Raw genomic sequence first — 22,884 nt, forward strand, 5'->3', positions numbered from 1 at the left:
ATTAGAGTTTTAATTGTTGTTAACAATAAATCAAATGAATAAGGTGATTAAATATTAGCTTTTATATATTAAATTGTTAATATTTTCGTTGTTGTGTTGCTTTTTTTCCTCGTTGAAAGAATTAGAAATATAACTCTGAATTCACTTCGATCCTCCTGTTTTCGGTCTTTCAACTTCCGGTGTCAATCATGAAGTAAGTGAAAAATATCTACCGTGTGAACAATCGTTTAGATCTTAGGCATACGAAAAGACATCAATGGTTAATCTTTATGTTTTTAATAAACGAAGTAACAAATGATCATCCTGTTGTTATATTTTCGTTTTCAGGATTGAACTGTGCGCGTACAGTGGGTTTAAAATATACCCAGGGCATGGAAAACGTATTGTCAAAGTAGACGGCAGGGTAAGTTTTGATGCAAAGAACAATCTTTGTAATCTGAATTCTCTAATATCTTGTCGAACACATTCATCTGGTTTTTGTCGAACCCGAGAAAGTGTCACGACTTTTCACCTCGTATAATTTTATGGTGAGGTCTTCTCGTTAAGCGATTATCCCTCTTTAGCGAGATAGTAAACATTACCATAAACAGGTGTTTTGGTGTTTTTATTGAAAATAATGGCAAACTACGTGCAATGCTGGTTAAGTGCGACACTCAGCATTCCGCGAATTGTCTCTTTAAAATTTGCAGCACAGTAAAAAAAAATTTCATATTGATGTTGAGTTGCATAAGAGGGAAGGAGACTGAAATCCAGTGCACATCATGAGTGTTTGTTATATATATATTTGCAGGCGTATCGGACATTTTGGCACTCTTTCTTTTCATGTGAAACATGAGATGTACTCCACGGGTGTTTTTCTCAATTGTAAGGGATATATATAATTTACTCTTGCTGGAGAGGGATTTAATCGAGTTTATGTGAGAATATCTCGCTATAGGGGAAATGTTCCCAACCCATTTAAAGTAACTTCAAGATTTTGGAATATGAATTGACTAGTGATGAAATGATTATCGATCGTTTTTGGCTTTGAATTGATTCCGATCGATTCTATTTTTCATAATTGATTGTTGCCTGTACACTAATTAATATCTAATCCGAGATTCATCTGACTGTTACTCCCGCTTTTATATCGAGACATGTGCGGGGGAGAGTCAGGGTGGACTCCACATTGAAAATTGGGAATTCAGTGACACCAGCTAGTGTGTATACTACTAGCTGCAATAATGTAGCCCTATCCAATTTTTTTTTTATTCTGACGTTTTCGGGATAGGGCTACAATTCCATAGGATCTCCGTAATGGTGCAAAATAATTTTAATGATAACCGATAATAAACTCTGTGTATTAGTCCCAAATGTTGTTTACACCAAAAGGAGTACAAACTTTGTGCTCGGGCATGTCTAATAAAGGTGTTTTTCATTAAATATAATGTACAGCATGCAAAATTCTTCGTCTGCTCCGCCATGCTTGTTATCGCGAGATCTCGTAGGTGGATCTAATGAAAAGCCTAAACATTGACAATCAGCGCGAAAATGTAGTTACTCGAGCCACTTCGACAAAGAAAGGAAAATGATATTGTTGCAGAAAGAATTTACACTCTGCTGTTTGGCTTTTAACTTGATATTAAATTCAAACCTTTTCAATACCGACGAAATAGCTTTCGCCTCCATACTTGTCCATTGATGTAAATACTACCTTATATGGCATATGCAAATGACTTGACAACCGGAAGTTGAAACTTCAGTACATCAAACATGGCGCACAAATATGAATCGAGAAATTGGAATTTATCGAAATTGCTGAAAACGGTAGAATAGAGCCTCACAAATCTAAAGTTGCAGGTTGTAAATTTATATATTGACTAAGAAACATAGAATATCATTTTATTTACGTAAAGAAAGTCAGGAAATGTTTAGAATGAGCGCAAATGTTGCGGGAGTGAATCACTCCCGCATTTGCACCATTACAGAGATCCTAAGGAGTTGTAGCCCTCTCCCTAAAAAAAAAAAAAAAAAAAAAAAAAAAATCAGAGAGGGCTACATTATTGCAGCTAGTATACTACATATCCATGAAACTAAATAGAAATAACTCCAAGAAAAAAAACATCAACAACATGTAAATATCGATCATTGATCGAAACAGTTCTTTTGATTATTTAAGTGTGGCACATATATAAGGCCATGCCAATTTGCTGCTTCTATTTGAAATAAATCCAAAGTATAATATTATCAAAAAATAATTTCCGCCCGCGTGTCCAAAAATATCCGTAAAATATTTTCGACTTTTTACAACAAGCGCAAAAACGACCTTGATGTATGTGGCTGACAAATGATAGAAGTGCGGGCTCTCGAAAAATGTTCTAACAGTGTGCGAAATTAACCATGGACCGATAGACAATGTCTATAGAAAATCAAGTCGGTCTATAATGATCAAAATAGCTATAGACCGATTTGTCTATAGGAATTCTGAGTAAAAAACTGGTTCCTTGCCACTTATTAAACATGAGAAGTGGGACCAGTTTATATGTAGTATGCTAATGTTTCTGTTCACCCCTTAGCTGTAATAAAATGTTCCACAATGTAATTTCAAATCATTCGAATCAGATTATTCCATTTTCAACAGGGGTGGGTGGGTCAATTTGATATTTACTTTAATGTACATCATTTTCGTGCAAATTCGGAATGTCCTTTTTAAACGGTTTTAAAAATATGTGGAAGGTGTACGCACTTGAATCATCAAATATCATTTGTTTACCACATGAACTTAATATTTATTGTACACTATATCAACAAAGTTGAAAAATATTAAGTTCATGTGGTAAACAAATGATATTTGATGATTTTAGATCTTTATTTTTAAGTGCTCGCTTTTTAAAATCACACTTGATTCAATTAAAAATATTTATATTTCTTGTATTTGCTCGCTTCATAATATCTATCTCCAAAATTAAAAATAATATTTGTAAAATAATTTCGCCCTCTCGCCTCACTTTTTTTTGTTTGAAAATCCGAAGAACTATTTTACAAGTTGATGTGGCCTAAGTTTTAAAGTTTACTGTATGGTGTTCATTGATGTTCACGTTATGGAGCCTACGAGGCATATCACAGCCTCTGCATATTTTGATTCTGGAAAAGATGCAAAATTAAATGCTTGTAACGGTTCAATATTAAAAGAAAACGTGAGTTTCTGGAGGTGTGACAATCCGAATTTACGAAGGTCCGTCTGCCAATGTCCAGTACTTTTTGTTTTGGTCCGATCAATATCAGTTGTTTGCCGGACCAAGTGTCCGATATATTTTTTTCCCAATGAAATACATGATTAGATAAATTTTCAATTTTTAGCAGCATGTCCCAAAATTTATTCTACTCTTTAGTCATTGCAAACAGAAAACGTGTTTATGTTTAACTCAAATATCTATCAAACTTGCAATCATCTTCAATTCCCCCCGAGAGGGTGATAATACAATTGAGCAATATCCCGTGAAACTACAAACGTCTTTGAAGTGTTTGAATTAGGTAATAAATAACACGAAAATAAAGCGTTTAAACTATACTCTGATCAAGAAGTACTTGAACAACATGGGCACGTTTGAATGATCAATTTGCATTTGAGTTACTCGAATTGCTCGAGTTAAAAAATCTTGTATTTTGTAACACTTGTGTTGAACACGGGATTGAAAAGTTTGACTCTACGGACGAATCTAAAGTGAAATGCTTGGGCTAATAAAGTACGTCGCCGATGCCATTATGGGACAGAAAGTTGAAATTTACATGAAAGCTTCCTGACATTTTGTTAAAATCGTGGCCCCCGGGGTTAGAGTAGGGCGACAATAGGGAATCAAAGGTTTACATGGGAATATGTAGGGAACATCTTTAAAAATCTTCTCATGGACCACTGGGCCAGTAAGTTTTAAGCTTCCTGATATATTGTAAATTCAAGTTTGTCAAAACCATGGCCCCCAAGGTTAGGATAGGGCCACAATAGGGGATTAATTTGCACATAAAATTTTGTCTGGTAAAATGTGATTTGGTCCAGTAATATCTCAACCATTACTGAACCAAATGTCCAGTAAGTACCAGAAGACCTTGGGAAGCACTGCTGTACACTAATTAATATCTAATCCAAGATTCACCTGACTGTTAATCGCGCTTTTATATCGAGACATATGCGGGGGGGGGGGGGGGGGGGGGGGGGGCCTCCACATTGAAAAGTGGGAATTCAGTGACACCAGCTAGTGTGTATGCTGCACATATCCATAAAACTAAATAGAAATAACTCCAAAATAAAAACGTTTATTAACTACATGTAAATATCGATCATTGATCAATACAGTTCTTCCGATTATGAAATTTTTCTGATTTTTATACGCCCGTCTTAAGACGGGACGTATTATGGTATGGCGTTCATGTCCGTCCGTCTGTTAGCTTTTTCGTGTCCGACCCGTAACTTAAATACTACAAGGCCTAGAATCATCAAACTTTGTCTGTAGATACATCTTGGGTAGAAGGTGTGTCGCACATTAAAACCAGGTCACTGTGACTTTTCATTAAGAAGATATCCGTCTGTCCGTCCGTCTGTTAGCTTTTTCGTGTCCGACCCGTAACTTAAATACTACAAGGCCTAGAATCATCAAACTTTGTCTGTAGATACATCTTGGGTAGAAGGTGTGTCGCACATTAAAACCAGGTCACTGTGACATTTCATTAAGAAGATATCCATCTGTCCGTCCGTCTGTTAGCTTTTTCGTGTCCGACCCGTAACTTAAATACTATAAGGCCTAGAATCAGCAAACTTTGTCTGTAGATAAATCTTGGGTAGAAGGTGTGTCGCACATTAAAACCAGGTCACTGTGACTTTTCATTAAGAAGATATCCGTCTGTCCGTCCGTCTGTTAGCTTTTTCGTGTCCGACCCGTAACTTAAATACTACCAGGCCTAGAATCTTCAGACTTTGTCTGTAGATACATCTTGGGTAGAAGGTGTGTCGCACATTAAAACCAGGTCACTGTGACTTTTCATTAAGAAGATATGGCCATATATGGCAAAAACTTGTCCGGCTCATAACTTGAAAACTATTAGACCTAGAATCACCAAAATTGGTCAACTAATGCATCTTGGGTAGAAGGTGTGTCGCATCCTACTTTAAGGTCACTGTGACATTTAATTAAGGTGATATAAAAAAAAAAAATTTTAATGGGTACAATCTATACTGTTAACAATATGTATCATGTGCCTTGACGGTGCACTTTATTCAACACTATTGCCCATATATCTCCCAAAAAATCCTTTTGCTGTACCTGTGTACAATCGTCATAGTTCATTTTTAAAGAACACCCTATACACATCACCAACTTTTCTATAGATCCGTATATCCTCCAATGTCAGTTATGAACAATAGGACCATATCATTTGTTTATTTTTCAAAGGGATTAAAACAATTTAGTTCATTGCAATTTCAGGTGGACTGACTAGTCAGACGTTTTGGTGGTCTCGCACCTCCGGTCTACCGTCCGTAGTGTTAAACCTTGCAGTGCCTGTCATGGTTACATATATTTTCAGATGATCAACGCATAGCAGAACATGCACAAAGAAGTGTTCCTTATTTAAGATTTCAAACTGAATGCATTGTATAAGCTGAATACATTTTATTGTTGACAAATTCCATATTGTAGGTTTTCCAGTTCCTTAATAGCAAATGTGAGGCCTCACACAAAATGAAGAGGAACCCTCGAGAGATTAACTGGACTGTGCTCTACAGAAGAAAGCACAAGAAGGGAAATCTGGAAGAGATCGCTAAGAAGAGGACACGCAGAACCACTAAGTTTACACGTGCTGTCACTGGATTATCCCTCGCTGAAATTAACGCCAGGCGAAACCAGAAGCCAGAAGTCAGGAAGGCCCAAAGGGAACAGGCCATCAGGTACAAGTTTAAGTGTTGCCAAAAAAGCTCAGGCCTACTTATTTACACCTAACTAAATGTACTTCATAGCTTTTACAAAACACCAGGAGTACAACCATGAGGTAATTTCTTCTTTAATTCTCCAATAAAATAATTTGAAAATCAAGTCCAATCTTAGATTAATGGAGAAGAATTGTCTTTCTCATAGAAGGTTGGTGTATTTGTTATGAAACAAGTGTGTCACAGTGTCGTCAGCACTATTTCTGACCCTTATTTCTATGCCCCCACCCCCAACATGCACACACACTTTTTAAAAGTATTGTTTTGCACCAGTCAGTCTGTAGACCAAGTCCTGTCCACTCAATGTCAAAAGAACCCTTTGCTTGACAGTTGCGAAACTTGGTACAATGGTTGCCCTTAGAGAGTAGATGGCCCCAATTGATTTCCAGGTCAAGGATTAAACTGGATAAATGGATATAGTAAAATGCTGTCCGCTCAACAACTTGAGAACCATTTACTTGAAATATATCAAACTTGGTACGGTTAAGGAGTAGATGACCCCTATCAATTTTGAGGACGAGGGCTATACTGGACATAATGAAAGAAAGGAGAAGTGAACAAGCTCACATACCCTACGCTCCAACATCGCTTGACAATGCCTCAAATAATGAATGGTAATACAAGACCAGGACAGACAGGCTCGAAATTCTAAGTTCAAAAGTGGCTTAACTCCCTGAAAAAGTATTGAATCAGAATTTTCTGTGAATATGCACATCTACACTTTGTGTACTTATTAACTACCAAGTTTCAAGAAATTCTGTTCATCAGCCTTATAGGAGTTGTGCTGACAAGAACTGGACAGAGGGCTTGAAATTCTTGTATTCAAATGAGGCTAAACTCTCAGAAAAATTATTGAATCAAAATTTCCAAGGAATATGCACATTTACTTAGAGTGTCCTTATTAACCACAAAGTTTCACAAAATTCTGTTGAGTGGTCTTAGAGGAGTTTCACTGACAAGAACAGGTCAAACAGGCTCGAAATTCTAAGTTCAAAGGAGGCATAAGTACCATAAAAATTATCGGATCGGAATTTCCTCGGAATGTACACAACTACACAGTATGTCCTTATTAACTACAAAGTTTCACGAAATTCTGTCGAACAATCTCGGAGGAGTTGCGCTTACAAGAACATCACAATGGGCTTAAAATTCTAAGTTCACTCTCCAAAAAAATTATTGAATCAGAATTTCCTGGGAATAAGCACATCTACACTGTGTGTCCTTATTGATTACAAAGTTTCACGTAATTTTCTTGAGAAGTCTCGGAGGAGTTGCACTGACAAAAACGGGGACTGACATACGGGTCAAAAACATACCCTCCGCAACTTGTCCACTTAATATCTTGAGCATTTGCTCGATGGACATCAAACATGGAATTGGTATGCTGGTTCCCCCCTAAGAAGTAGATGTCCCCTATTGATTTTGAGGTCAAGGGTCGAACTGGACTGTAAAGTATTATCTGCTCAATGAACAGGTGAAAATAACAAAACACAGTGATCAATCTCATAAATTTTTTAGATGATACAAAATTAAGGGTGAGTTCAGATCCCTAGACATGCCAGAGTTTTGAAATTGTTTCAAGGGTTCTCAAGTCGTTAAGTGAACAATATCTTACTATCGCCAGTTTGACCCTACACCTGGAAATTAATTGAGGCCATCTACTAGGCCATCATTAAAAATATTTTTGTTTGATGTACTCTGACCCACAGGCAATTGCATCGCTTGGGGTCGAATTTACTATATAAAGAGTAAAAGTATAGAACTCTAAATATAGGGTACCCAAGTTAGCCGATGTAAAAACAATAAATTAATTGATATAAAATTCTACTTTGTATTTTAATTTATTCATACATAATCAATCTACATTACTACCAAAGTTCATCCCGAAATTCCGTATACTTCCCAAGATATGCAGAAATGAACTCAGAAAAATGCCTATTATTTTTTGGTTGACTTTTAGCTGGGCCCTGACACTATACGACTACACAGAGTGTTTGAGCATTGCAACAAACTATCAAATAGAATGTGCAGCATGAAATATCATTTCTAAAATGAATTTCTTACCCCAATTCATAAAATGAAGTTCGTAATAGCTCCAAGTGACTGAAATTTTTTAAACCGTTTACTTTCACAATCCCAGCCATCAGGGTAGTTTTGACTAATTACCCAAAAGAGATGGAAGGACCCATAACGATTTAGAGACTCAAATACTAATATTTATCAATATTGATTCATTACAGTACATAAATTATGCTAATAACAAGTCTTTATAAATATACAAATGTCTCATTATGTCTATTTTTATCTAAATCACATTATCACGGGTGTTTGATGATTGATAATAATGATGTCAATGTGGGTAGTTACTGGCACCGATGAAAATGACTGATAACTGAAAGTACAGACGGTTTAAAATTTTCAGTCACTTGGATCTATTACGGACTTCATTTTATGAATTGGGGTAAGAAATTCATTTTAAAAATGATGTTTTATGCTGCACATTCTATTTGATAGCTTGTTGCAATGCTCAAACACTCTGTGTAGTCATATAGTGTCAGGGCCCAGCTAAAAGTCAACCAAAAAATAATAGGCATTTTTCCGAGTTCATTTCCGCATATCTTGGGAAGTATACGGAATTTCGGGATGAACTTTGGTAGTAATGTAGATTGATTATGTATGAATAAATTAAAATACAAAGTAGAATTTTATATCAATTAATTTATTGTTTTTACATCGGCTAACTTGGGTACCCTATATTTAAAGTTCTATACCTTTACTCTTTATATAGTAAATTTGACCCCAAGCGATGCAATTGCCTGTGCTCTGACCCACATTTTTTAAGGTGGGTCGGTAGGTAGGTTTGTTTTTTTTTTTTTAATGTCATGAAAGTTTCTAATAATACTTTTAAAATAAGGAGAATTTTCTATTTTTCAAGGGAACCAAAAAAAAAAAAAGAAATGATTGGGTAGGAGCAAATTTGACGGGTCGGTCGGAGTACATCAAACAAATCAATTTTTATTTTTGGCCCTATCTAAGGGCAATCGCTGTACCAAATCAAGTGCTAAGGAGGAGTAAGCATTCCCTGTTGACCAGTCACTCCCACCATGATTAAGCCCTGTCTTGATCAGGTAAACGGAATAATCAGAGTCAAAATTAATAGGAATAAAACAGCCTAACAAACAATCCGTATGAAACGCCTCAAACAGCATTCAATACAGTTATGGATTGTATTTGCACATATGTATATGTTTCTAAAGCATTTCTTATTTCTGTTATGAAACAGGCTGATTTTTTTTTTCGTAAAGTTTCTGATGATTTTTACAGAGCTGCTAAAGAGAAACAAAAGGCAAAGGATGCCCTCAAGAAGCAACAGAAGGTAAGTTCTTGGGAAGAGTTTTGAAATGTAATTAATACATGTACCTTAATATTTGACATTTTCAGGCTGATGTGATGACTTGTATACTAGATAAATGCTAAATTTACTATTTTACTTCTTGGGTATTGAAGCATCTTGTTGATCAAGAAAATGTCAATAATTGTTTTATCATATGATTGAATAATATAAAACCTTTAAACTTGCTACTGGACCCCACACAACACAACCTCGTTGGCTGTCTTTGTGTACTGCTAGGGTGTAAGATGTACATGTAGATCAAAATGACTGAAGATGCAAGCTTCCATTAGACAATTGTAATTCCCATTATAAATTTGGTTCAAAATTAGAAAAATCAACAACAAAAAAATTAAAGGTGAACAAAGTTTCCTTGTCAATAACTACACAGAGCTCAATTGTTGCTAATTTCGGTGATTTTACACAAACCACACATTCAAATAAATAGCAATGTTTCTTTGGCACATCTCCAAATTTACTGTCTCGTTATAAATCGTAAATTTAATCTATATGTAGTCGAATTTATAACAAATGCAAAGCACAAGTGGGGGATAAATTTAAAATTTAAAAAATCAAGTATCCACCATAAGAGGAAATGCAGGCAATGTATCTCCTATATAAACACCTAATTAACACACCCTAGCTAGTCCAAGGCATTCACTGTTATCAAGGTAATGTCCAAGCAGAAGTAATAACACCAGAGCTAGTATCCTTGCATGAGGGTCCCATAAAAGGACCCAGTCCCAATTGAAAATTGGCTGTTTTTTCGACGAAATGAAAATTCCCCGAAATATTAACTCACAAGCATAGTAAATATGGTATCTGCATATGTTATGTAAAATCTGCAACATCTTGGGAGTGAGTTATCTAATATGTATAAAGTTTAACTTCTGTAAATGAAATATAAACACATCATGAAAACTTTCTTCAGTCACATTTAATTAACCCGCATCTTTTTAAATTTTGCCGACCATTTTCAATTTTGAATAGTCACAAGAAATACTTTCAAATAAAAGATAAGTGCATGTGGTTAAGTCTATATTTCATGAGAAACGTCACAGATATTACATTTCACAGATGAACACATTTGACCATTTCTTTACAGTGATTATCATTTATTTTGCACTTTTTCTTTCTTTTTTTAAAGACTCAGGCAGCCAGAACTGCTCAGCCCAAGATGAAGCCCACACAGAAAGGTGCTGCACCGAAACCAAGAGTGGGAGGGAAACGTTAATATCTATACCAATAAATAAAAAAAATACTTCTGGTAGTATTGTGTATGGTTTGTGAATGAAACTTGCTTTGTGCTGCAGGATCTTAAAATCAAAGTACTGAAAGTACAGGGAGTCTGGATTAGTGATGTACCGATTATCGCCGACTTTCGATTGTCAGTCGCTATAACTGAAACGATGTGAATAATCGATTGCCATTTTGAAAATCGAAAATCATCGACGTCGGTATTTTTTTTAATAATAGGAATATTCCTGCCGTGACTTAACTAAAATCCAAATTGGCTGACGAAGCTGAATCATCCAATAAAATTGAATATTGTTTTACTGTCCCTCTTGAGAATCTTTCATTCATATGGAGACATCACCATAGCTGGTGAAGGGCAGCAAAATTTAGGCCTATGCTTGGCACTTACAGTCTTTGAGCAGGGAGGAATCTTTATCGAGCCAAACCTATTGTGACATGGCCCGGGGCCTCGGATTTTGCCTCTTGCAAGCAAGGGGTATTGACAACAACAACAAAAGTCGAGAGATCTATCCCTATCCCGACAAAACAAAATCGAAAGTATGGGATTATTAACTTCAAATTTCTAATGATTTTAGACGTCTTCATATGAGTGAAAAATTGTCGAGAGAGAGACGTTAAACAAGACACAATCAATCAATCTTATGATTTTATTCTAATTATTTAGGGTAAAAAATAAAGTAAATTTGATATATTTATTCCATAAATTTTATATGAATTAACGTGCTGCTAAAATATTGTAATTTTCGATTAATCAATCGAAAAGTTGCATCCGATCATCGTTTAATTATTTTTTCCTGATTGCCCATCACTAGTCTGGATCCATGTTGATAAAATGACAGTGATATTCTACCACGCTCTTTATATCACTCGGGGACCTATTTACTGTTTTATAAAAGTAAATAGACCCCCAAGCTATATACATTCTAATTATGTTCTTACTAAATAATGTTTTCAAACAGAAGGAAACATTTCAATAATATTGATCATCTATTTATGTAACTGGTCACGGTATCTCATTGGTAGAGCTATGGCTTCAGAAACGGGAGGTCGTGAGTTTTAGCCATGCTCGTGCATGACTACGTCAACTCTGAGGTGTTAACATTGGTTGTGACTGCTCCTTTGCCAAAGCACTTGGCATTTAGAAGTGAGAATCTGGGGTCTTTCGGATATGACCTTGAAAACGCAGGCCCCATGTTGCAGGAAGCAGCACGTTAAAGAACCCTCACTAATACGGCTCTGAGCGCTAGGCATAGGTCCCAAGTTTGTGGAACTTCACCTAGAGCTGGTGATATCACATGAGTGAAAAATCCTGTACTGGATGCAAAACAAGTGTCTAACAGAAAACTCACTGTCATGATCGTGTGCCGGATTGGACAAAACAAGATGGCAGACGGCATTTCCAAACAAAGGTAGGCTCTTAAAACTCTTCATTTTACCAACTTATTAGACGACGAATTTATGAATTTAAAACACTGCCTGGCCAGGGAGGCATCATTAGGTTGATTGGTTGTTGGAATTCTTACTCATGTACACGTACAACTCTTAACTTCATTGATCGAAGTTGACGATGTTGCCTCGATAGAATTCGAAGCGGGCTAAGATGTTTCTAATCATGTTTTCATGCATTTTAAGAAAGATACTTTCGGTAAAATAGACTCAGCACATATCTTATGATGAAAACTTGAACCAGTGTATGCGATTTGTCCCTTAAATTGCCTTGGTTAGATATCTTGACTTGAACATTTGCTAATGTGCAGGATTGGACTGGTCGTTTCCACGATAAACGTGCCGGATTGGACCTCGATTTTGGTTCAGGATTGGACCCTCTTTTTATCTTTATTTTCAAAATCCTTTATATTTTCGAATCTCGACTTCACTTAATCATATTTTAGTTTGATTAATGTAGCTTATTAGATTCTCAGACATTTCCAAAATGACCATGGTGTATTTTGAATTTTTTTTTACTGTTATCAAATTACATCGTCGTTTAAGTTCCCAACGACGACAATTGCTACTGTAAAAATATTCATTCGCTATCTCCTTCAAATTGAACCAATATAACAGATCTATACATGAATCACCAATCTTTGCTTACGACAGATGTAACGTTGACTGTTCGTATCCGGGATATATAAGGCCATTTTGACCTATAAAACACGTGAGAAATCATTTTATAATCCTCTGTAACAATATAAATTCGACGTTTCCTGAATTCAATTAACCCGCTTACATATTCCCTAATTCCAAACTCTGTTATATAGATTCTCTCCTTTGTTTCAGGTATCAATCCCTAGAACTTCATTCCATGAGATGGGTACACTTCGAATGTGCGAAATTGGTGGTGAGGAATTCAAGACCAATTCTGAATTCCGTAGGCATGTAAAAAGGAAACATCAATCGGAGAAATTGTCTTCGTTTGTGACCAGTGCAACACACGCTTTTGCACATTATAAAAGAAACATGAAGGGAAAAAAATTACATATGTTTTCTGAATACACGAAGTGTATACATATACCATGGCAGCCGTTTTATATATCCGTTTATGTACATTGTGAAACGATTATTTTTACGGTGTTATGCTTTGTTTTACAGAGATACTACTAATCTTTTACATTGCATTTTACACATGTTGATTTGTTATTTCATTGAAGCAGAAGTGTTCTTAAGTTTTACTTGTTATTAAATATATTTCAATGTTATTGCGTTTGTATTGAACTGATAACAACTAGTGCAAAATTTGTATTGAAGAGAAACCTCTCATCTGAGCAGCAAATATTGAAGAAGAAAAAACATCATGGACAAAACTGCTTTTCATTTAGGTTCATATTTCAGCTACAGGAGTGATATTGCGAATTTCTGAGAAAATATCCTTTTTATTTTCTTTCATCATTATATGCACTCTAAGGTTGAATTCAATGTAATTACAAGAAACGAAAGGTTTTTAAATACAAAAATACTGATATTTACTACATTCCAACAAACACTTTTACCGTAAGTAATTATCCTCGTCAGTGAGTTGGCCTCGATATCTTGCACGACATATGCACTCAAGATTATTAGAACTAAAATGATAGGGAAATTTTTCAAAAGATAATAAATCCCGCTTTAACAATCAAATCTGGTTCCAGCAGAAGCATACATATGAAAGGAACAAGTGCATGTGGACAGATGATTAAGTATTGAAAACATGAACATATCAACATCTTATAGTCTTTATTGTCATTGAACAGCTTTGTGAAATGTAAACCATCATGCCTGAAGAGATTATTATACGTCAAACCATGCTCAGTTTTAATAATTCCATGCAGATATCACAAACCTTAAGTGGTTGGGAATCGAACATGGTTTACATGTGTATATACAATATAAATGTATTTGCTTCTGCAAAATGAAGACTTTTCAACACGTTGATCTTCGAGAACAAGGCTCCTTCTAACGTGTGGCAGAACTTTAGATTCATGTGCGCGGTGAAATTCTCAAACACTTAAAGATTTTCGAGCTGGCTCTTCCGGCTTACTGATAGTTCCTTGCTCCACGTGCTCTTTTAGGTTTGTCAAAACCATGGTTTTAGTAGGAGACATAAAATAGAACACACTTCATTCACTTGCAACTTTTAAGCTTAAGGAAGTCCGCTCCTGACTGGATCTGTAAGGGAAAAAATGCATGTATTTAAGAAAGGGTCCAATCCTGAACCAAAATCGAGGTCCAATCCAGCACGTTTATCGTAGAAACGACCACAGTCCAATCCTGCACATTAGCAAATGTTCAAGTCAAAATATCTATCTAACCAAGGCAATTTAAGGGACAAATCGCATACACTGGTTCAAGTTTTCATCAAAAGATATGTGCTGAGTCTATTTTACCGAAAGTATCTTTCTTAAAATGCATGAAAACATGATTAGAAACATCTTAGCCCGCTTCGAATTCTATCGAGGCAACATCGTCAACTTCGATCAATGAATTTAGAGTTGTACGTGTACATGAGTAAGAATTCCAACAACCAATCAACTTAATGATGCCTCCCTGGCCAGGCAGTGTTGTAAATTCATAAATTCGTCGTCTAATAAGTTGGTAAAATGAAGAGTTTTAAGAGCCTACCTTTGTTTGGAAATGCCGTCTGCCATCTTGTTTTGTCCAATCCTACACACGATCATGACAGTGAAACTAGGTAAATTTACATAATGTTGTATCACTCATTTACTGTCCTGAGTGTTTATGCATATAGTCTACATTGCGATCACTTATCACAAAGTCAAAACACATGCTACTCAACGTCTGTCATTTTTATTAACACTCAAACCCCAACCCGGTCTTTTCCGGAATACATTGTAATAGTAAAACCAACAACGATATACAATCCGGATTGCCCTCTCAGTGACCCAGTATACTCAGATACACACCATCCGGGGGCCAAATTTAAAATTTGGAAATATACAAATTTTATCACTGGGCACTGAGAAGGGAATCGGAGTATCAGTCATAATGTATACCAAGATGAAATGACGTGGAACAGATTACAGTACTACCACTACTGTCTAAATCTAACCATGGAGGTGTGCCGCCTCTGATGCTACATTCATATGATTAAATCAGTGATACACATATACAACCACATATGCAACAGTATCCCTTGACAACATCTGTCAATAAATCATAATGCACGATTAATGGCCACTTAAAACACCGGTATCAAAAGACTGAGTATCAAGCTAGTTGTCCAACATCATCACAATGTATCAACAAAAATGAAAATGAACAAAATAGAAAAGTACAAAGTGAATACAACTACATATACATGGTAGATTGAAAGATGCAATGAATACAACAAGCATGTCAATTAGTGTTCAAACCAACTGGAATATAGACAATCTATTTGAAAACTTGACAAGTAAAGCACTTAAATGAATATTCAATTCGTTCATTCGTCAAATGCATATAGAAATGATATGTACCGCAAAGTTGTAAATAAACAAATGCAATTATTCTAATCCCAATATCATATGCATTACAATATAGTAGCAATTTGCAGGTAGCACATGTACACAAATTGCTGAAATTTAAGGAACGCAGTATATAAAAATGTGCAATGGGATGGGGGGGAAAAATGTCTGAATGCACATGATAAAAATCGAAAGAAATGCACACGTGGATTTAAAAAAAAAAAAGGTTCTATCATGACAAAAAGCAAAACACATCATGAACATACATGTTTTGCAAGATTGCAAGTCAGAAAAACATACAAAAGTAATCAACTCTCATGGTCTAAGCAAAGCAATCAAGTCAACTAAGTACACATGCAATTAAATTTCATAAAGATTTAGAAACATAAAGATTGTCTCTGTCAACATGATCAACCCTAAATTCTTGGATTGTGAACTATCCACATTAAATCAAAGGTGGTGGTCTCAACCTTATAGCATTTTGCGCTTTAGCATTAAGAGATGATAAAGGCACCCATATTGCATTTTGAACAGGTTCACCAATAATTTGCACAAGAAATTCTGGACCGGTATTTGTATTTCGTTGAGCAAGCACTCGCTTAATCTTGTGAAGTCCGTCAGAGTCTGAAGAAATGGAGGAATGAGTGTCTGCTAACGGATCAACATGATTGTTGTCACGAAATCGGATTGGTTTCTGGCGAGTTCTGGTTGGCCTTTGGAATACTGGAAGAGAAATGTCTTTAGTTTTCTTCACCATCACTGTTTCAGATGAAAAAGTGGAGTCGCTGCCGTCAGACAATAATCGAGAGGGCTCTGGAATATGATCTGTCTGTGTTGCTGTGCTTTCCACTCCCTGAGACTTATTAGAGGTAACGACTCTGAAAAAGGAAGATGGTGTCGGTTTACGGACGTACGCCAATTTCAAACGATCCACATGAATGGGGGTAGATAGGATTTTCCCTGTGGCTTCATCCTTCAGTGTAACCATATGTGGGGAATCCACATTGTGCACAACATACACTCCAACATACATATTTTGCAATTTCCGAGCTGCTCCAGTAGGTTCCTTATGCAGAAACACAAAATCACCCACTGTTAAGTTCAAAGGTCTCGTGTGTTCATTTGCATGTCGCAACATTTTCATTTTGTAATTTTCGGTATTGGTCACTACATGATCTCGAATCACATTTAGGCGGGCATGCAAATTGTTGACATAAGTATGCATAGACTTTGGAATGCCTTGAAGATCCGCGGGAGGTATATGGGTAGAAAGCGGGAATGTAGGTCTGTCACCAAACAAGATTTCATATGCAGAATATCCTGTAGAATTTACAGAAATGTTCATAGCAAATGTGATGGAAGGTAGGACTTTATCCCAGTTGTTTCGTTTGGAATTCAAATAGGGAGTGAGTTTGGCAATTATAGTAGCATGAGTGCGTTCACATGCGCCTAGACAGTGGTGCATAAAACTAGGGGTGAATTCCTGTTTGATTTGAAATACATCACAAAGTGTCTGTGTCACTTTTGCTGTAAATTCTGTTCCTCTATCTGATATAAGCGTGTCACAAGTTCCAAATGTAGTGAACAGTAGGTAGAGGCCCTCTGAGACGGTACAAGCATCATCCGCAGCTAACGGTACCGTAAAAAGGAACTTGCTGAACATATCAACCGCAGTCAAAACGTAAGTATGTCCAGACACGGTCAGAGGTAATGGTCCATAGCTATCCACCTGCCATACTCTGAAAGGTTTACACGGTGTTGGGTAGGCGACAATTGCGGATTTGGTATGATTTTGTGTCAGTTTTCGCTGTTGACAAGGAATACATGAACGAACATAATCTGTGATAACTGCAGACATGCGTAAAAAATAGTAGTGTTCCTTCACTCTATCGATACAGTCCTGAATGCCACAATGTCCTCCAAATGGGCTATCATGATACATTTGTAATATATCCATAATTTTACACTGCGGTAAAACTAACTGCCATTGATTCATGTCCTTGGTACGTTTAGCTTTCGCAACACGAGAATGAAACAGCAAATTGTCAATGAGAAGAAAGTCAGAGCTCAGCAGTATTATCTTGCGCGCATCCTTCTGCATATCGGGTATAGTACCATCATTGAGATACAAATAAATGTCTTTAAAATCGTCATCATTCAGTTGTAAATGAGCCATATCAGCAGAAGATATCCCTAACACTGTTAAAGTGTCCTTTTGGGCTGCAGGGTGCGCCTTCTGTGCTGCTGAGGTGTGATCCTGACCCTTTTGAGCAAGTGGTGTATCAACTTCAGATGAAGACCCAAGCGGATCAGTAGACACACTCGAGTCCATATATTTCTGATCTGGTAACAGTGTATGGGTGGTGTCAATGTCTGTGTCACCAGTAAAACGGTTTGCATTCACGTCATTATCACTGTTGGAGAGAAATCCGTCACTATGCTGATGAGGCGTATTTTCTTCAATTGCAACACCAAATTGATCCTGTGAAACACCCTCATCAGTCTCTGCTTGGAACAGCGAGTGTGCAGGACCATTAGTCTCGGTCTCCAGTTGAGACGGGTCATTTCGCTCCAGTGAAATAGGCGAGTGTGACTGAAACGTACCGTCACAAGGGACGTCGGACACCAGCTGATTAGGAACCGACGGTGGACGCGTTCTTGATTTTGCGCGCAGAAATTTACGAGTTCCTCGGAGTCTATCCAGTTGCTTGGAATGAGTGAGACTACAAATATCCGAGTTACTTTCGGTGTCAGCGTTGTATTCCAACGCAGGATGAAGATCCGGAGGTCGGAAAGGTATCACTATGTTGTTGACTGCAAAATCATTCATTCCAGAATGTCTGTCTTGTATCAAGTCACGTAGACATTCTCCTGACGGTAATTTAACGTCACATGTAGGCTCATCAACGGAATCGAAGTATGGGTCATGCTCATCTGGGCTGGCCTCCAGAGTAGGCATGTCCGGATTAGGATGGCAACGTGACAATGCATCCGCCACGACCATCTGCGCTGCTGGTTTATACTGAATTTCAAGGTCATACTGTTGAAGGATAGTCAGCCAGCGATCGAAGATAGCTCCACGTAGTTTGTTCATGAACAGCGGTTTTAGAGCTTGATGATCACACTCAACAATTACATGGTTTCCTCGAATATACAATGCACAGTCTGTGACTGCAGTGGTCACTCCTAATAGTTCTAATTTCGTTGGGCCATAAGATCGCTGCCATTTATTGAGACCTTTCGAACCGAAACGAATAACATGCGGAGTGTCATCGTCATAAAGTTGATATAACATGTATCCTATACCTTTGCTCGAAGTATCCACAGCAATATGAAAGGGAATATCAAATCTTGGGAATGATAACACATTCGAATTCACAAGGTCACCCTTCAATGTCTGAAATGCGACTGTATGTGACTGTGTCCAAATAAACTTCACATTTTTCTTTAACAGGGCATGAAGGGGTGAAGCTATTATGCTGTAGTTTGGTGTATATTTCCGAAACCAGTTGAGCATGCCAAGAGCACAACGCAGCTCCTTTGCTGTCGTTGGAAGGGGAAAGTTTCTAATACTGTCAACGCGATCTGAGGGAGGGCGAATGCCATCCTTGGAAATTTCATGTCCAAGAAAAATTGCTTTGTCAGTAGCAAAGGTGCACTTCCTAGGATTCAGTTTCAAACCCGACGATTCAAACCTACTCATCACTTCACTAATGTCTTTTAAATATTGATCAAAACTATCTGACATAATAACAACATCATCCATATAACACAATACAGATCTAAAAGTCAAACCCTTCAAAACTTTGTCCATAAGTAATTGAAAGCTATTAGGGGCCGTCTTGAGACCCATAGGCAATCTGGTAAATTTGTACGTACCAAAACAGGTGTTAAATGCAGTTAAATTGGCAGATTCTTTTGAAATGCCCATTTGAAAAAAACCTGAGCTCATATCAATGGTAGAAATAAAATTGGGTGTGGTTTGACTAAAAGACTCTGTGAGCTCCTGTATATCAGGTATATTGTAAGCAAAATCAAGTGTTTGCGAGTTCAAATACCGAAAATCACAACAAAACCTGTATGAGGTAAGATGAGCCTCTTTACCCTGGGCAGCATGAGATCCATTGTTTTTGCGTTTAGCAACCAAAAGGATGGGGCTAGTAATGGGCAAACTATCTGTTTCACTAACAGGGGCAATAACTCCTTGGGAGAGGAGTTCGTCTAACTGTGTGCGCAAAATCTCTCTCTTATCTGGAGGTAAACGATAAGGCCTCTGATACTTGGGAACAAAATTTGGCTTCATATGTATCTCATGCTGTACAAAGTTCGTAAAACCAAGCTGTGGATTTGCTTTAGTCACAAATACATTCTTGTGTGCATATAAACATTTCTCAAGTTTCTCAATCTGCTTGTCTGTAAGTACATGTGTACCAGAAAAATCAAAATTTGCACAAAAAGCAGAAAAATCATCTGATTTCGGACACTCTGTCTTGCACTGAGTTACACTCTTAACATTAGTACATATTGGAAATGGCACAATGTTGTAAGAGGAATCCAACACAGCAAAATCGGCCAACACCATACCTTTAGGTATAAAAACAGGGTCATTTCCAGGATTCATGACTTTGAAAGGGATGGTTTTATTTGCAGGTATAGTATTAACCGATCTAGCCAGCAGCAAACCTCTTTTCAGAACATTCACATGAGCAGAAAGTAAACCCTGCACACCATATAATGACTTTCTTGGAACTTTGCCATATACAATAAGCTCTTTGTTAGGTTCTACAGTAACAGGTTTCATAGATCTAACCTTCACCTTGGATTGCATATATCCATTCAACAAATCATTGCATGCACTAAAATCTAGCACAACACCTTTCTCTTTCATGTAATCTGTTCCAATGATAAAAGAGTGCGAGGTACATTGAAAAATATACACAGTAAACCAATGTGTACCATGAGGTGTTTGACCCTTAACCTTTGTAACACCTAAAACCTTGACACTCTGATTATCAGCTACTAATACTGAAATATTACAGGCATGCAAAGGTTGCTTAACAGAGATGGGTAACATATCATACAACGACAATGACATAACAGATATACATGAACCAGAATCTAATAGTGCTGCCACATTGACAGTTTTGAATTTCACTGGCATATACATAAATTTAGTGGTGTTGGAGTCCTGTATGTCTGAAAAAATATCAGACGAGCTCATAACGTCACTGAAAGCAGGCACATCTGTCGCTATATTCTGATAGTCACACAAATGAAAACTGTCACTGCTCACAGGCGCGGTTGTGGCTACGCAAGAGTCACACAACGGATTGCCACTAAAAGTTGTCGCGTCATTCTGTGTCGCACATCTCTGTTGGTAGAGTCTTTCTCTCCACGGTGTAGGCGAAGGGCTGCGATGGCGCGATTTTACCGTCTTCCCGAGGGAGCGCCCTGTTGATCTCTCCTCGGGGCTCTGGAGTTTTCCGACTTCGTGAACATACATGACGCAGCATTATGCCCAAACTGGGAACAAAACGGACACTGAGAGTTGGGGTCAGACACACCACCATCCTTCAATGCACAGGCACGCTGTACGTGACCCACACCTCTACATCGGAAACAACACTTGGAATTCGCAGATTGTTGCGGTGCAGGATCCAAACGTTGTGGGGGCTGTCCACCATATTCCGGGGTTGCTAACTGCTGTACAGCTGTAGACAGGCGAGATAATTCCTTCACGATGAAGTTCATGCTGACATCGGATGCTGACTGTGTCCGTATTGCAGCTGTGGAAGCTGGGGTTTGCCTGTAACCAAATGCTTCCCCAGTCTTGGCGGCTGTAAGAGTGTCGGCGAAACTGGTACAACGTCCAGCACGGACATAAAACGCCAATTGCTGTGGTAACCCTTCAACAAATTTGTTCATCAAGTCACGTTCGGGTTTACCTAGCTTTCGACCTTTCTCCAGAATAATACTGTAGAAATCCTCCAACGGCTGAGTAGGGGACAAACACAATGAATTGAACATCGCTGACTCCATAATCAGAGTTGGGTCCAATGGTGATTTGCTGGTGTATGTTCTTTGGAACTCACTCGAGACGATCCTCCACGACGTCCGTATAAACTCCGAAAGTTGTCCAAACCATACAAGGGCAGGGCCTTGTAGATGAAGATGGAAGGCCGCAATTTTCCGTGCTTCATTTGCATCGAGGTCGTGAAATACACAGTACGAGTTAAATTCGGCCATAAATTTGGCGGCATCTTCATGTGAATATCCGCTAAACTTACGGAGTGAAAGTTTGTCCCCACATGTAGGTACATTAATGACTTGCTTATTAGGCCTACTCACTACCGGAGTCAATGTGTTCGCTGGTGTTCTAACTGACCATGGTGGGCTCTCGTCACATAGGTTCTTCACGAAGGTTTGCTCATTTTCCCGCGAATACGGGGTCAACATAGGCATCGGTCTCTCATCAAATTGAAACGTTTCCATCCCATTAAGCAACACATTATCGGGATCGGGGAATTTTGGATTCTCCGCCATGTTGTATCACTCATTTACTGTCCTGAGTGTTTATGCATATAGTCTACATTGCGATCACTTATCACAAAGTCAAAACACATGCTACTCAACGTCTGTCATTTTTATTAACACTCAAACCCCAACCTGGTCTTTTCCGGAATACATTGTAATAGTAAAACCAACAACGATATACAATCCGGATTGCCCTCTCAGTGACCCAGTATACTCAGATACACAACAATAATTTCAGAGATGTTTACTGTGATCGACCCAAGTTGTTGAGGTACTCTGCATCATCGTGATGGCGGACTTCCTTTTAAAACATGGATGAAAATATGAACATCAGCAATATTTGTCTATTCATTTAAAATATTGTATCAAAGCTGAATAGGTTAGCATGTCGACTGTAGATCGCGGGTTCGAGTCCAGCAGGGGCTTTAAATTTTTCAGATTGCCTTTACTAAAACTGCATTTTTTGACTAAATGAAAGTAAATTTGAAAGTTTTCAATTTCCAAATATTGTATATAACCTCCACTTTTCATCAATATCAAATTTCTCTGGTGTAGCATACATCCTGAAAAATGCTCAATGGCCGTAAACGCCGAGCATAGGTCTAAATTTGAAGACCTTCGTCTGTATTTGTGACGTCTCCATATGAGTGAAAAATTCTCGAGAGGGACGTTAAACAAGATTCGATGTACAATCTGCGATTTTTGAAAAATCTTTTATTGTAAATATGGGTGGTTGGTTTTATATCGTTTAAATATGATGTTTACCCATTGGACAGAGATGCCTGGAAGTCAAATGTTGGGTCTGC

General features: G+C 37.6%; 1 protein-coding gene and 1 long non-coding RNA gene across 2 annotated transcripts; one reads left to right on the top strand and one right to left on the bottom strand.

Annotated features, from left to right (window-relative positions):
- Positions 1-142: 142 nt before the first annotated feature.
- Positions 143-10,617, top strand: LOC125674992 (60S ribosomal protein L24-like). Its single transcript, XM_048912453.2, has 5 exons — positions 143-193; positions 328-403; positions 5,670-5,917; positions 9,281-9,332; positions 10,495-10,617. The coding sequence occupies exons 1-5, from the start codon at positions 189-191 to the stop codon at positions 10,579-10,581; spliced, it is 468 nt and encodes a 155-aa protein (XP_048768410.1). The 5' UTR covers positions 143-188; the 3' UTR covers positions 10,582-10,617.
- A 3,186-nt stretch (positions 10,618-13,803) lies between these two features.
- LOC125649842 (uncharacterized) lies at positions 13,804-14,997 on the bottom strand. The gene is made up of 2 exons (XR_007360812.2): positions 14,703-14,997; positions 13,804-14,249 (listed from the first exon to the last, which is right to left on the bottom strand). It is a non-coding gene; the product is annotated as an uncharacterized LOC125649842 (long non-coding RNA).
- Positions 14,998-22,884: the final 7,887 nt, after the last annotated feature.

Source organism: Ostrea edulis, chromosome 3 (genome assembly GCF_947568905.1).
Source record: "Ostrea edulis chromosome 3, xbOstEdul1.1, whole genome shotgun sequence".
Lineage (NCBI taxonomy): Eukaryota > Metazoa > Mollusca > Bivalvia > Ostreida > Ostreidae > Ostrea > Ostrea edulis.

Excerpts from the sequence above, each read along its gene's own strand:
- LOC125674992 (XM_048912453.2), top strand. Across the intron at positions 404-5,669 it reads TTGTCAAAGTAGACGGCAGG|GTTTTCCAGTTCCTTAATAG; the intron begins GTAAGTTTTGAT and ends TCCATATTGTAG. Across the intron at positions 9,333-10,494 it reads CCCTCAAGAAGCAACAGAAG|ACTCAGGCAGCCAGAACTGC; the intron begins GTAAGTTCTTGG and ends CTTTTTTTAAAG.